This window comes from Galleria mellonella, unplaced genomic scaffold (assembly GCF_026898425.1).
Source record: "Galleria mellonella isolate WM207_F2 unplaced genomic scaffold, CSIRO_AGI_GalMel_v1 utg63, whole genome shotgun sequence".
NCBI classification, from domain to species: Eukaryota; Metazoa; Arthropoda; class Insecta; order Lepidoptera; family Pyralidae; genus Galleria; species Galleria mellonella.
This window is the reverse complement of record NW_026442130.1, coordinates 13564505-13581488: the sequence shown is the minus strand read 5'-3', so window position 1 is coordinate 13581488 and position 16984 is coordinate 13564505. Positions and strand designations below refer to the sequence as shown.

Genomic DNA, 16984 nt, shown 5'->3' with positions numbered 1-16984 from the left:
ATAGAAAGTGTTGTGGGTGATCGTGGGCGGCGGTAGTCACTTACCACCAGGTGAGCCGCATGCTTGTTTAGCCCTATGTTGTAAAAAAAAATTAACTATATTGTATACAGTCAGAACCTCGATTTTTTTATGACTTTTAGCAATCGACTATTGTACAAAGTCTACCTCTGGTATGTATGTATACAGTTTGCGTTTGCAATATGTATTTCAGTAGAAAAAGATCTTACATCCACACCTTTTAACATTATGAGTATATTGGTTTCCGACGTTTCCATGGAACTACCTATGATTTATATCATATACCTAATGTTTATATATTTTTAGTATGTATTATATTTTTACATTATTAGTGAAACATTAAATTCCTAGAACATATAAATAAGCAATACAAAAATAACATAAGTTTCCACAAAAAAATGATACATTTAATAAACGACAGCAAATATGATAAATATAGAAAAATAAGTACTTACATGACATAACAAAAAAGAAAAAAAACGTAAAAATAACAATATAAAAGATTTTTTTAAGTACGAGAAACTTGAATGTCTTCTCTTTCGTGTTTCTTATACAAATACATACAAAGCTTTCACTGTATATATTTAAAGAGAATAATTGTATTGAGAATAATTATAACAATTATAAGTTCTAAGAAGAAAAGTGTTGTATAATCATCACCAGAGGGAGACTGTACAAAAGTCGTTTGCTTGGGCACCTCTGTCCCATTCGTGTTTCTACCGTGAAGCAGTTATGTTTGCATGGCTGTGTTTCGGTTGGATGGGTGGGATATAGCAATGAATTTACAGGGTACAGAGGAATAACACCCGAGTCCTCAGGAATGGCAACGAATGGGGGGTATCATGGACGATACAGTATACTCTATTATGTCCATAGTACTGCTCATGTTTATAGGCGGCGGTTGCCACTTACCATGAGGTGGGCCGTCAGCTTGTTTATCATTCTAAGTTGCATAAAAAAATTTAGGTTTAATTTGTTGAATGAAATAAAGAAATAAATGATAATAAATTAACATAATTAGATAAAATGTACTAGGGGAACCTAGTACACGTTTGAAAATATTTAATTCCATATTAGAACAAAGCATTCAAATAAAGATTCCGTATAAAAATTTATTGCAGCAAGTTCACGAAGAACTCACAATTCTCATTACACGATTTTTTTTTTCTAAGTCTTCTTCATATGTTTATTATTATTTAATTGTCCACTGCTGGACATAAGCCTTTCCGATAAGGGGAGTTTTGCTATTAGTTGCCACGCTTGGCAGACGGGTTGACAACCGCAGTTAGGCTTTTAGAGATGTTTCAATAAGGACGCTGCTGCCCACCTTTTGCCCTTCCTTAGTTGCCTCTTACGACACTCACGACCTATTCTATGCCGTGGCACACACAGCGACCATATGTTTATATTGAAGTCCAATTTCGTATTAGAATTTTTCATTGTCATAATATTTTGTTACTAACAACACCTAGCAGCCTTTAACCCAAAATAGTGGGAAGTTATTTATTTTGTTATTGTGTTTCGAGAACAAAGCCTATACAGCGGACCAATTATAATCTAAACGATTTGCGATTCAGGACCGTTTACTGTACTGTTATTTTGTTTGTTTCATTATAGTGGATTATTCGACCTCGCTGATTACCAACTAGCAATTTCGGGTTACAGTTTTGGAGGATTTAATTAATGTTCAGTGGAAATAGAGTTATAGACAATTTTAGATATTTGATTATTTAACATAGATTTTTTACATAATATTATCAAGCCGTACAATCCTGGCATAGAATAGGCTATCCTTTTCTTTCCCGTAGGTGTCGTAAGAAGCCATTAATGGAATTTAATGGTCGAGGAATGAGCAGCAATGTTCTTTTTAAAATATCACGAAAGCCTAACTGCGTTTGCCAAATCGTCTGCCAAGCGTGGTAACTACTATCAAATCCCTCCCAAGGGAAATGTTCATTTCCAGCAGTGAACAGTTAACGGCTAAAATGATGATTTTAGTTATTGGCTTCAAATGGCCTTTACAACTTCACCAAACGCGTGTAAGCCGGGGCGAGTGCAGATGGCACTCCAAGCCCGCGAGAGGGGAGCGACAGAGGTGTCAGCTCTTTCTAATGGACTGCGGTGTGCGCCCGAGGGTGCCTAAGTGGCTCGAACCTCGGCTCGGTCGCCAGACTTCGGCCCCCGTCAAGGGACGGTGGGTCGGTGGATCGAACGGGGAAATATGATAATGATGATGATGATGATGATTATAATCATGGAAATATCTTATAGACAGTCAGAAAGAACAAAATAACAACATCTCATGAACTATTGCAAAAGCAGAGGAATCCCGCTTGTTTTATCGACTCTTGTAACATGTTTCCTTACTAATAATTATAAATGTGAAAGTGAGTTTATATTTCTTTGTTATATGTCTTTTTGTGCATTAACTACTTAAGCATTTACTATAAAATTTGACATACACGTACTATATATATGGGATGAAGATATTTAAAACTATTTTTCATCTCGGTCATTCAATATATTTCGGTTACGCGGTCGATGTCGCGAATAAAAGCTAGTACCTACTACATTATTACTAACTCCAAGAAGTAAACGAACTTTGTAAAATAAAAAATAATTGATTTATTTTCACTTTACAATTCATCACAGTGAAATACAATGAGACATGCTTACATTAATCAAACTATAAATATAATTATAAGAGACTGATGCTTGAGATAAAACAATATAAGTTAGACAGATGAAAAGACAATCGGAACCACCAATTCACCAATCTACATAATATATGATCTTTATACTAATCAATGCATTTTTTATACAACTTAGAATGGCAAACAAGCTGACGGCCCACCTGATGGAAAGTGGTAACCGTCGCCTATACACATGAGCAGTACCATGGACATAACAGAGTATACTGTTTCGCCCATGATACCCCCCATGCGTTGCCATTCCTGAGGACTCGGGTGTTATTCCTCTGTACCCAGTAAATTCACGCCATATCCTACCCTTCAAACCGAAACACAGCCATGCAAACACAACTGCTTCACGGTTGAAACACGAAAACAACTTTTTTAAACACTGCAGACATCACAACATACTGTAACACTAATGGGTCCCGAAACATCACTTTCTTCACTCATCCATCAAATCGATACAAACACGGCTGTATGGTAGGGGAAATGCGAATAGGGCAGAGGTGCCCAAGTGGATGACTCCTGTACAGAGTTTAACTTTGATAAATGAGTTTTGTATACAAAAATACGACATAACATAAAAGCTTACTGTTCTGTTTCCGAGATCATGAACTCTGCAGTTCAGTTGTGCTGTCTTTCCAACTAATGCCGTCACGTTTTTCGAGTACGCTATATCGAAATGTGGTCCGCGCTGCGTCAAGCCAAGATCGACATCGGTGTAGTCCAATTCTGGTACTCCATCGCTGCCCAGGCCATTTGCATTGTCTGTGCAACCTGCAGAACAGTTTACATGTTAAAATGATATTTTATATAGATTTTATTTTTATATACAAGTTGAAATCCAAGTCTTTAGCTGTATCGTAAAACTAAGAATCTGTTCAGAAAATTCTCGAAACACAAATTCTAAAAGGACAAAAAATTTAAGTCTCCCATACTATTTTTTCTATATAACATAAAACGGCAAACAAGCTAACGACCTTTCTTATGGAAAGTGGAAAAAGCAGTCTATAGTTACGAATAGTACATGGACATAATAGAGTATACTGTGTCACTCGTGATACTCTTCATGCGTTGCTAGTCCTGAGGACTAAGGTGTTATGCTTCTGTACCCTGCAATGTACTTAACAGTTCGAGGTATCATGTTAGTTTTGAAGGATCATCTTTTTTTTATTTCTCTTGGCTCATGTTTTTTGTGTTGTATTTTTTAAATAGGGCTAAAAAACTACAAAGTATGTGTGGCTTTTCGACCCGTTTCTTTGGTAACAAGGATCAGTTTCGGTTAGAAGACTACCTTCAAAGAACGCTTATAATTTCAGTTGCTCTCCATATAATATTAAAATTTATAATAGATAAACAATAGCACTAAACTACCGTCCCTTGAGCCTGACTTCCGAAATTCGAATTGCTCGGATCTAAGGTATCATAACTAGAGGATAAGCAAACTACAACAAGTCCCATTCACCTAAGGATCATTGTCCTCTATCAAGAAAGTCTACGGTTTCACGAAGTACTCAAATTTCAATTAGGGTCTTCATGATTTTGTATAGAAATTTAAGTAGCAAACCAGAAATTATAAATTGAGTTACTTTTTGTTTCAGCTGGATTTGCTGGATTATGTTCCATTATGATTATAATAAAAAAGTTGCTTTTGCTTTTTTTTTCTATAATTTTTACTTTATATCTTTGATCAGATCGATCGTATATTATCTCTGAGAGAAACCGAATTTATCAAAAATCGGGGTATACACGTATGGATTGAATTAGTTACGGAAGTGGAAGCAGAAATGCATATAAGTATTGAAACTCTTGAGGAAGAGGAGGGAGAGATTGTTAATATTGAGGGTCAACAACCCTACTGTTAGTAATACATTTTAGCATGTCGACCTCCACGCGATCTCTCCTGGCTGGCTGGCGGAGTTACCATTCCATTATCATCCGTAAGATCTTGGGAGACTTTGTACAAAAGTCGTTTGCTTCAGTGCCTCTGTCCCATTCGTGTTTCAACCGTGAAGCAGTTGTATTTGCATGGCTGTGTTTCGGTTTGAAGGGTGGGATATGGCGTGAATTTACAGGGTACAGAGGAATAACATCTGAGTCCTCAGGAATGGCAACGCATGGAAGGTATCATGGGCGAAACAGTATACACTGTTATATCCATGGTACTGCTCATGTTTATAGGCGACGGTTAGCACTTTCCATCAGGTGGGCCGTTAGCTTGTTTGCTATTCTAAGTTGTATAAAAAAAAATCCGTAAGAGAAAATTTTGAAGAAGAGACTTTATATATAAAACTATAAATATAATACTATAAAATTATTATAAAATAGATTTTATTACTTTATATTATACACCGTGTTGTATAATAAACTGAATTAAAGCTAATAGCATTCTCTCCCAGTCAACCTATAAAGTGCAGAGTAGCAGAGGTCTCAGAATGCGGAAATTTCTTGGAGAAAATTTGATTTCTCCAGCGCAAGTCGGTCGCATGGGTTATTCATTATTTATTAGGTCAAAAGCAATGGAAAATCACTGTCGACATAGTGTTGCAATAAAATATGAATTGACTTGGTTAAGGTAAGCCTTTTAACAAGACAGGTTTCAGCGTCGAGACGAATGGAAATAATCTTTCATTTTTTAGAAAAGCATTTTTCATTTCGGGAGAATAAATTAATGTTTGTAGATTAAAAAGCATTTTTAGTACAATGTTGGCAACACTAGCTTATAGTAATTTAAATTAGTGGTGACCAAATGTTTCTATTTTTTTTTTGTTTATACTTATTAATTTTTTATAATGTGACTCAGTAGATACAAATAAACTTTTAATTTATGTAGTTGTGTTTGCATGTGTTTCAGTTTGAAGGATGGGATATGGCGGTGAATTTATAGGGTACAGAAGAATAACACCTGAGTCTTCAGGAATGCCAACGCATGGGGCGATATCATGGGCGAAACAGTATACTTTGTTATGTATACTATTCATGTCTATAGGCGACGGTTACTACTTTCCATCAGGTGGGCCGTCAGATTGTCTGCCATTGTAAGTTGCTTAAAAAAAAATTTACTATCTCATTATGGCAAATTTTGAATGAGAACCACGTGGAGAGACCAGCCTTAATATTATTTATTTGAAATCTTTTATTTATGTATTAGTAATGTAATATACTAGATGGAGTGACGACCTTGGATGCATTGCAGGGAGTTAGTGGATGCAGGTGACTCAGGACCGTTCCTTATGGCTGTTTATGGGGGAGGCCTATGTCCAGCAGTGGACGGATAATGGCTGAAATGATGATGATGTATGCTATATAAGTCATTATGTGATTGTCATATTGTCAATATGAATTAGTGAATTAAAAAAAATTCTTTCATGTATTATTTCTTTCTTTCGTTTATTCATTCATTATATCTATAATCGATAAGTATATTTGGGGGGAAAGGGATTGTCAGTAATAGGGTTTGTCATCCCCAGTGTTAGCAATATACCCTATTAGGTCGACCTCCACGCGGTGCCCCCTGGAAACCATCGTGGCTAAATCTTAACTAACTGACCTACTTCATCGTCACCTATCGTCACTAACTGATGCCTCGCCAGTGTACCTATACCGATAGTGCAGGCGGGGTTACATTCCATTATCACCCATTAAAAAAAATAAGCATATTTATTGAAATTTAGCACAATATAGAACATTCCTGAATTTTAAAATTCGAAAAAAATTTACTTATAACGTTTTTATTAGATCCTCAGTCACGTGACACAACAAACAGCGTTCTCCTCGGCCCGAGTATTCTAATAGTAAAATATATTGCGGTCATAATTCAACACGAGAACAATGGCTGTCTTTGCCTCGAACGGTGGCAATAATGCTCCGCCGAGACAAAAGTTGAACGGTAGCATGTTAAAATAATTATTATACTTGTTGTTTTATGCTCTTGTATGTGCCATAACGACATAAAGATAGCGTACTTTGTAACTTAATATTAACATAGTCGTTGATGCAACAAAAGGTTAGTGTGCGAGTGTTGGCAGGAATGGAATATGAAATTTTTAAAGCGATGTTCTTTTTATGAAAAATACAATTTCTCTATAATGTACGTGGCTGTTTGTTTTAAGTTCTTTGGCTGTCATGCTTGTTATTAAATAAAAAAAATATATAGATGTGAATTGTGTTGCTAGCAACAAAATGTATTTTACACAAATATACGTTTTAACCAGTGACGTCATTTTGTTGTGTATAAAAAAGTGTTAAACAATGTTATGAGTGAATAATAATAATAACCTTTATTGGAACAAAAAACAACTTTGTTACAATTACAAAAGTAGAGTAATGTATGATAACAGCCATATATTATAAAAAAATGCGATATTTATAAATAAAATTAATAATTAATAACATCATCATATCAGCTTGCAACTGTCCACTGCTGGACATAAGCCTCCCTCTTGGGGAGTTTTGCCAGTAGTTGCCACGCTTGACAGGCGGATTGGCAACCGCAGTTAGGCTTAGGAACTGTTTTAAGAGGGACAGCTGCCTATCCCTTGCCTTTCTTTAGTCGCCCCTTACGACATCTAAGGGAAAGGAAGGGGTGGCCTATTCTATGCCGGGACCACACGACAAATTTAGAATATATGAAATAAATGAAATAAAATAATGTACTCATACGTAACGATTTACCTTTGTCCCGATGTAGTAACTCATTCAGGATTTAAATGAAATTTGGTGATTATATGAATGGATTTTATGGTAACTATGTTCGCATGTGGTTTTGTTTTTTACCATGAATCTAAATCTATAATTTCTTGTGTATTACTATTATTTGACTGTATATTTGTTTATGTATTAATAGTTGTAGTACTTTAGCTACCTGCTAACGAAATGCTTTCTCACTGTATTGAATTGACTGGAAGAGATCTCTGTCAGAGATAAGTCAACGCTTGCTCACAACATTTATAAATACATTATTTTATATGCAATAAAATTATATATTAAACAGACAAAATTGCATATTAAATTTTAAACCCCGTTTTACTTCCTTATGGGATGAATTTTAAAAAGTATTTTTTTGTTGTTCATCTATGCTATATAATGAGTCTATAAACAAAATTCCAAGATTGCAGATTCAGCGGGTTTGACTATGCGATTATAGGTCAGTCTGTCAATCAGTCAATCAGTCAGTCAGCCAGCCAGTCAGTCAGTCAGCCAGTCAGTCAGTCAGTCAGTCAGCCAGCCAGTCAGTCAGTCAGCCAGCCAGTCAGTCAGTCAGCATCCTCTTTTATATATACCTATAGATTAAATATATAGAAAATTTGTATCATAATTTATGCAAATGAAGCTGTAAAAAACCGCCTTGTTAAGTTTTAAACGAGTATAGAAATGCTCTCCGAGAGGACTAGATCATTATTAGTAATTAAGTATTAACATAGTTTTTAAGTACACTTACTAACAAGAATGGATCCCAGTTATCTAAAAATAAATAAATAAATAAAAAAAAAATAGAACAGGAAATATTAAAAATCAAGAAATATCGAGTAAATAAAGAAAGAGCCATATCATAAGACTTTTCCTCTGTGAATTTTATAATTTTCTGCAATAGCCTGTTTTGCCTGTGGTTGGAATCTTATTGCATTGTAGTCGTATTAAGCTGCGAATAAAAAGAAACGTGAACACGGCGCAATTCGTAGCTTTTGGCTGTATTAAACGAAAATATTTAATATTTTTTCTCATGAATAAAATATCTGGTGTAAATAGACCTTTTGGATTGGGTCTTTTTTTTTTAATTAAGTCCAAAATAAAAGAGCAATGGTTGCATAGTTTAAAATTCTAGCTTAAAAATTAAATATTGTAAAATTCTTTTACATTTCACTTGTTGAATTTTGTTGATTGCACATATAGGTTGGAATGAAAATGAAAAAAAATGAAAAATAAATTTACTTTTTGGTTACAAAGCCAGACAGGATTAATATAGGCATAAATACTAAGCTTCTTAAATTAGTTTTTTAAAGTTGATAAATTATTTAAATTACTTGAAAAGAATCAATTAAAGCGAGTTATGGACAGGGCTATATTCGGAGTTTCATTGCGTGATAGAATCCGAAATGAGGATATCCACTAAAGAACCAAACTGATCAACATATTTCGAAAAATAAGCTTATTGGAATGGCGACCCCATAGATAAATGTAACGTAGAACGATCTCCCACTAGATGGAGCGACGATCTCAAATACATTGCAGGGAGTCAGTGGATGTTGGAAGCTCGGGACTATTCCAATGGCAGTCTCTGGTGGAGGACTATGTTCAGCAGTGAACAATTAAGGGCTGATATGATGAATCAATAAAATCGAATCCCAAGTTATAAAAATATCACGTAATACACAAAAACATAAGAAAGTATATCATTACATTTAACTATAAAAAATAAAATAAACACTGCAAACTAAACAAGCATATGGCCCAAACAAGGCTTATGCCCAAAAAGTGTATGCAGATTTTGTCACAGTGAGGAAGAAACGCCGCAGCACTGAATGTGTGGCTGTAGCCCACTCATTCATAAACGATATATCTTCTTTGGAAAATACTCTATATCCTGAGAAGATAAAAAAGGTCGCTACAAAAGACATCTTAAAATGCCTATAATTGTTAGGGATTAGCAACGAACTTTAAAAAGGGCGAGTACAAAAGATCATGGAAAGGTCGCAGTGTCACAGGTCATTCTGTCTGAAAAAGCCCATCTTTCAATAATAATAATAATACATTTAATTAAACAAAACTTACGAATATTTCAAAGCAGTAAAAATTACAATTGGCATATTGACTGTACTCAGAGGGCAATTTCCGCTTTGCTCGACGCTTGTCCCATCACAGTCCTAAGCCCGACCATTTAGCTTCAGACGTCTATTCCAACTGACATTTTTTCATCAAATATAGAGAAATCTGCAAAGACCATTAATGGAGGCTGGGCCTTGATTAAAGTGGATCATGACAAACCGTCATTCAGAGGATTTGAGGGCAATACGCCACGAGACCGTTTCGTTTCGGCTTTTTTCATTATCTTTTTAAATGACAGCGATACTTTACTTTATGCGGAATGCTATAAGTGGTTTTGAGAATATAAAAATGTATTAAAATGACTGTAGGCACGCAATTTGTCATATTTATTGCTCCATATAGTTGGAAAGGATAATTATATAGAGAGTTTGGGGTCTGATTACAGTCTAATGAGTTAGTATGTATATAAGCTAAAGGTCAGATGCTGACACCGATAAGTACAGAAGGCGTAAAATATGAAAATAGTACTAGAAGTAAGTGGATTAGAGTTGAAAATGGTTCTTTGCCCTAATTAGTACAATAAGGTCTTATAATCGAACGATTTAATTTCATACGTTCAATATTGGAATGCCAAGTTTATTGAAATCTTGCCCTTGAATTCAACCTTTACTTAAATTACAAAATTATGACACGTCAAGCTAACTATAGTTCACAGGGGTCAAAGGGATTGTAGTCTCATTGGTAGCAATGTACCCTATAAGGTTGATCTCTGCGTGGTTCCCCCTAGAAACCCTCGTGGTTAATTCCTAATAAATTCGTCACGAGGAGCTAATTGAAGCATATACTGATACCGCAGGTGCGGTTACCATTCTTTTATTTTTTGGCTTTGATTAGAAGATGGGCGCTACTTTTAAGCATAATGTCACAATTCGGTTTCCAATTTATAGGACTTACTTCAATATTGATTTTATTTTAAATTTGTGAATATTGAATTTGCATTTTTCTTTAAGAAGGTTAAGTAAAATTAAGATATATCTATAAACATCTCACTTGAAGTTCTCTTCTTTTGCGGAAATAAATATAGATGAAAAAGTTTTTTTTTTAAAAACAAAGTTATATTTATGGTAAATATCATAAAGATTGTGCAAGTAACTTTTATTAACAAATTACCACTTCTTGTAGTAAATATTGACCGACACCGTTTACACTTTAACGATTATGGTTAAATTAATCACCGAAATACAATTTATCTCAAAATTTTTTATGCAAATCAACTCTCCTCCAGTTATAATATCACAAAGGCTGATTTATCTCAAGTAGTCTCTTTAGCTGAACAAAAGCTACTCGGGCCTTACGAATTCGGGATTCATCAGTTTTCGCTTTAAACAGCCTCTTTGATAGTAACAAGGGACATTGACCCGATGTTGAAGGTTGGCCATCGTTAGAATGCCGCTGAAGTGATATTAATAAAACAAATACTTTTGGATTCGCAAAAGACAACTTCAATCGTGAACCCACGTGTACGCAGGTACACATACAATCACACAATTACACATTTTACATGTACACACGCATATGTAAACCTACACATAAAGACCTCACTGGTACTTATTGGTTTAGATTATATACATTGGTGGAGTGTCAGTCAAGGATGATAGATAAGGAGAAGTAAGGTCAATTAGACTATATATGAAGGACTCATCAGGAATTAATCATGACGGTTTCCAAGTGCAACTGCGTGAAGCATTTTTAATGGGTGAGAATGAAATGGTAACTCCGTCTGCGCTATCGGTATACGTTGACAGGGTACCAGTGAGAGATGATAAGTAAGGATGAAAGCAGCTTGGTTGGTCCATAATGACGAATTTCATAAGAATTAATCATGATGGTGTCAAAGGTCTGCGCGTGGAGGTCAAACCTGATATTGCTAGTAACGGGGCTGTTAGATTCCATTACTAACAATCTCTTTTCCTCCCACCGTGTGGAGGTTGACGTGGTAGGATAAATTGCTAGCAATTGGAATGTTTGTAACAATTCTGTCTCTCCAGCAGTAGATGTTAGATACGCTAAGGAGAATAAAGGTCACGAAGAATGAATTTCCTTAAATTCCAACTAGGGTGAGAGACAACAGTGATAATAGTGGGTTTACCATGAAATCTAATTACGAAAATTTGAACCCGTATGATGAAATAAGTTCATATTGTAATCGAGTTTAATTTGTAGACAAATAATAGTGCTTTACATCTATTTGGTCATAATCCTATATCTAATTCTTGTTTCGTTCGGTTCCAATATTTTGAAACAATTTTCATAGTGATTATTAGCCATGGATAATAGCTAGTTATAAGTTAAACAACATAAAAGCTTACCTGTACGCGTGACAAGGGCCAAAGCACCAAGAGCCCCGAACAAGAACGCCACAGTCATAGCTAGTTCACGTGTCTGCACATAATCTCACACATCACTGGCTACCTGCGAACAAAATTATACTCTATTTTAGCACATTATAAAAACTAAATTTCAAGAATCTTGGGCACCAGGTCACAGAGAATATTCGACTCTATGCACTATCTCTTGAAATCCATTCCCCTGTACTCTATAGTAGGTACACTACACTGAATGAAATGTGCATTTCTGCACATGCATAAAAAAACTCTATTGCCTGTAGTCGCAAGGAACATTTTGCTTTGAAATAGAGGTATTAGAACCTAACCACCGTGACCTGAATTTTAATATTGTACACACATGATGCCAGGACTTAAGTAGTCTTAGTCAGCATATGAATGTGCAAGGAAAAGCTTGTGAAACACGAAAAATTTAAATTAAATAAAGCAAGAATTACTGATTTATGAAAACAATACAAATATTAATTCATCATTATTAATTAGTATAATGTAATTCATAAATATGATGATGATCACTTTAAGAAAAATCTGTTATATTAGCCTAAGACCCCATTGCTAATCTCCGTTGGCTTTTAAATGAAACTTGGTTTAAATGAAAGACTAGCATAAATAATAAAGGTAATAAAATTCAGCTAGATCATTTAGCGAGATATAGCCGTTATTGGTTGGAGGGTCGAGGGATGGGCAGCAATTTCCCTCTTTAAACATCACCAAAGCCTAACTCCAGATACCAATCCGCCAGCCAAGCGCGGCAACTATTGGCAAAACTCCTCAAGGGGAAGGATTATGTTCAGAAGTAGACAGTTAACGGCTGATATGAATATATATAAAAATCTTAGATAAATTACCAGTTTTTAGATGGTGTTGCTGTGAAAAACGTAAAAAAAATGTTTTTCTCAGCTACAACTTCGAAGTGACAATTTAAAGTGGGTACAATAATTTTTGTAAATTTGTCTACATCGCGCTTTTTCATAGAATGTCAGGTTGAACTCTAATATACCCTATATAGTTTGACTTTTTGTGTAATAGAGCTGGCTGTTTTAACTTCCAGATTTAATTCCAGACCAACTAAGTATGCTGCTGTGTTTTTGTTGTTTCCGACAATTGTTTCAACTTCATCCGAAAGACTTCTTCGGGAGGCGTACGGCGCTTTGCGTACAGTGTCTCGCTTCGCACTGCGGACTGCAGCTCGTAGTGCACAGTGCAACGTAGTGAGTTCATTAACTACATATGTATATAGACAAATAAGTATGTATTGCAAGTTTTAATACCAAAAAAAAATTACACAACCCTAGTGGAATTAGATTTACTTTCAATGGCTACAACTAACAATATTCCTTCTGATACAATGTCAATGACATATCCAAACATTATTTCATCCTTTACGTTCTGTAGTATTTATTTTCATAGACGAAACTAGCTATTACGTTAGATAGTAAAATCGACTTTACCTACTTCTAGATACAAACTATTTTGCTATATCATTGATGTAGTATACACTGTAAAGAAATATGAACCTTATGCTGAGGTGTTTGAGCACATTATTGTCTTGATTTTATTTTCCATGTGAGTGTGATCATTCGTCTGTAAATAGGGTTGTGTAATACATTCCGGTGGGTTGGTAAATGTGACAGGAAAGAAATTCTCCTCTCACTTTAGTGGTTGATGTATATGGGTTTGGTATTGGTATGAAATTCTTGGAAATTTCTAAGGATATTTGTAATATAATGTTACTAATCAATTTATGATCTTGTACACAGACATATATAGTAATAGATGACGCAAGTTCCTCAATTCATATGAAAACTGATCCTACCATTACTAGCCATGATGTTACAAAAGCTATTAATAGCACTTTGGATACTATTTGTAATACAGTTTCCTTAAGTTCAGATTCTTAAAATTTCTTTGGACATCAAGAAATTCCAAATTTAAAGGTGTAAATATATAGCTTTAAATTTGACTCTATTGAACTAATTTAGAATCAAATATTAAGATTACAGTAACAGTAGCAGTATTTACTGAAATACATATGTGTGATTTTGAAATTTATTCTTAATCATAGCTTATAAAAGAATCAAATATTTTGAAAAGCAGTAACTGTGTAACTACTTGCTTGCATCCCTTAAGAAAATATTTTCTAAACAGACACATCAGTTAGATAACGAGTTTTCTGCAAGTACTGCCACAATATGCAGTTTGTCTGCTCTATTCATATATAAAATATAAATTTTCTATATGAATAGAGCAGGCAAGTTTATCAAATAGTCAAACGTCTTCAAAGACTTACTTTTATGGGACAACAGATTAAATGTTGCAAAAAAGTATTCATAACCCAAACGTCCGGTTAGTTTGTAAACATCCATACGAATATCTTATTAAGACCACTAATCTTCATGATTAATCAGCCGGAGAACTTTAGCAGTTATTTTGACAAATACCATGGGTACGTATCTGCCTTCTCCCCCCATCTATTTGTACCCTTTCTCGTCTCGAACCATTCGTCCCCCCAATAGTTTACTTAATGAAGTAACCGGATCTGCTCAATGCTTGACCCCTTTTGGCTGTGTTCCAGTAACATGCGAGCTCCTATAGTTTCAAATTTTGTATCGAGCGTGTAACACAATATTGTACCGTCGTATCTGGAAGTCGGGCTGTGTATTAGATTTATAGTAATAACGTTTCGAGAGTCGTGACCTAGTGGTTTCTCCGATTCTAAAGACCTGAATAGTCGAACACAGTACGATTATTTACATCTAATTTGAACTTTAATGGCCAAATCATTTGTTTATGAATAAAAATCTGTTTTATTATTGTTAATTCACGGTGTTCTCAGGTACTGCTCGATCGACATTCTTTAACTCTTTAATGTTCAAAACATCGTGCTTCACTATTTCCTAGGTTTTATGCCTCAAAAATACAGCTGCTTAGTAGCTTAATAGCATTAAATATGATTAATTTCTTTCTCTTTCGCTTCATTTAAAAGTTTTCTCTTATTGTTGCAATGAATTAATGCAATTTCTTTCAACCAGCTCTAGGCCATAATTTTGACCTCCCTCCTATACGACATGGCATCTAGTGTTTCCTTTATCTGACCCATATAGTTATTCCTTGGTCTTCCCCTTCCTCTTATTTATTTATATTAATACGGAAAATAAGTTTCTTTTTATCATGAATGACTCGCCAGAATCCTAATATGAAAATACATTGATTATTGAGTATACTCAATGATCAATGTATCGCTATAGCGAATAAATCTTTTTGTTTCGCCTTTTTTACAATATACGAGTATACATTATTAAGAAACTCGCTCACTAATATCATAATTTTATCTTTTATTCTAAACGAGTATTTTACTCGTTCTTTGCCTCTATTTTTTAATGACTAACCTACATTTTCAATATTTATCGTAATTTCTATTCAATTCTACTAGTGTACTATTGAATTCAAATTCTGATTTCACTACGTCATCTCATCTATCTATATTTGTGCAAATGAAACGTCAAAACTTAAACAGTTCGTGTAATCTCTAACGTGAACTGAATCTGCTTATTTCGCTTCGCTAACAATGTCACGTAATAGCTCTAGTACCTATTAATTCAATAACCTTGATGAAACGAGGATGTCAAGGCAAATACGAGAGTAGATACGTGAATATGCTTAGAAGTTTAATAACAATATATAGACTGAAAAAGTATCGATAGCGATTAATGAAATAACAGCAAAATTGAAGATTGGTTTTGCAGACTGAGAATCAACAACCATTTATGACCGAAAAAACGAGAAAGCACGTTCGACTTTTCGTTTTTTTCACATACGCAATAAGCTAATTCAATTATTTATCTACGAGAAAACTGGACTGAAAATACATTACGAGGATTTTGCAGAAGGTAACAAAGAACCCACTGGTCGACTTGTTTAGTAGGTTAATTTCTTGATGGGACAGACTCGTGCTATAGAATTTTGTTTTGCATTCCAAAATTGTATGAAAATTATTTGTTAAATAGCGAAGGTATCAAACTCAATAAAAAGATTTCCGAGAATTTTCTCGTAAGTAATTGTAAGGGAAAACACGAAAAGAACAAAATTAATATCCACGGTTTATGAATTCCAATATCATTTTTCTATTTGAATTCCTTCTGCATATTTTCTCATTAGAAATTGCTAAATGTTTCTTTTATAAATATTAAGCTTGGCACCAAAAAGTTTACCTACGAGGATATAAATAAATCTTTACAGTTTGAAAGATTTTCTTCGTTTTGAAAAAGCGTTGAGAGTGCCTGACCGATTTGTTTCTGCCGGCAGTATATAAATAATAGCTTCTATTTTGTCATTGCCATGAAAAATGTAGAAGGTTTTTGCCTCAATTTAATATAAAGTAATAGCTTATTAATTCACTGAAAGATCTTAAGGGATAAGTAAAAAACTTGTGTTTTAGGAACTTCAAAAAAAGAAGGAGATTATCAATTCACCAGTATATATGCTAATGTATATATCTGTGTTATGATTTCTATGTACATATATTTTTTATCGTCAGGGAAGCAAACGAGCAGACGGTCCACTTGATGGAAAGCGGCTAATATCATCCATGAATACGACACCACGACAACACAACAATACAACACGAGAACAGTTACTTATTCACTGCCGACCCTTTAAATGTTTGTAGACACGTATTTTTAAATACCCTACATTATATTGTAAAGGGGATTACCAGAAGGAGACTTCGTATAAAAGTTGTTTGCTTAGGTACTTCTGTCCCATTTGTGTTTCAACCGTAAAGCAGCTGTGTTTGCCTGGCTGTATTTCGGTTTGAAGGGTGGGATATGGCGTGAATTTACAGGGTACAGAGGAATAACACCTAAGTCCTCAGAAATGGCAACGAATGGGGGGTATCATGGGCGAAACAGTATACTCTGTTATGTCCATGTTACTGCTCATGTCTATAGGCGACGGTTACCACTTTCCATCAGGTGGGTCGTCAGCTTGTTTGCCATTCTAAGTTGTATAAAAAAAATTATTGTAAAGGGAAAGTTGAAGATTGGAGTTCACTCCACAATCTAGATGTACGAGGGAGAAATGAACGGAATGTACGAACAGTAG

At 34.7% G+C, this 16984-nt stretch overlaps 1 protein-coding gene across 4 annotated transcripts in view; it reads right to left on the bottom strand.

The window, feature by feature from the left end:
• Positions 1 to 16984, bottom strand: part of LOC113521621 (zwei Ig domain protein zig-8-like) — a 253051-nt gene that overhangs the window by 24766 nt on the left and 211301 nt on the right. For all 4 annotated transcript variants that reach the window (XM_052899818.1, XM_052899819.1, XM_052899820.1 and 1 more), the window contains 2 exons: positions 11846 to 11948; positions 3304 to 3488 (listed from right to left, as the gene is read on the bottom strand). In XM_052899818.1, coding sequence (XP_052755778.1) covers positions 3304 to 3488; positions 11846 to 11903 — 243 coding nt within the window. In that variant the 5' untranslated portion in view covers positions 11904 to 11948. The remainder of the gene's footprint in view (positions 1 to 3303; positions 3489 to 11845; positions 11949 to 16984) is intronic.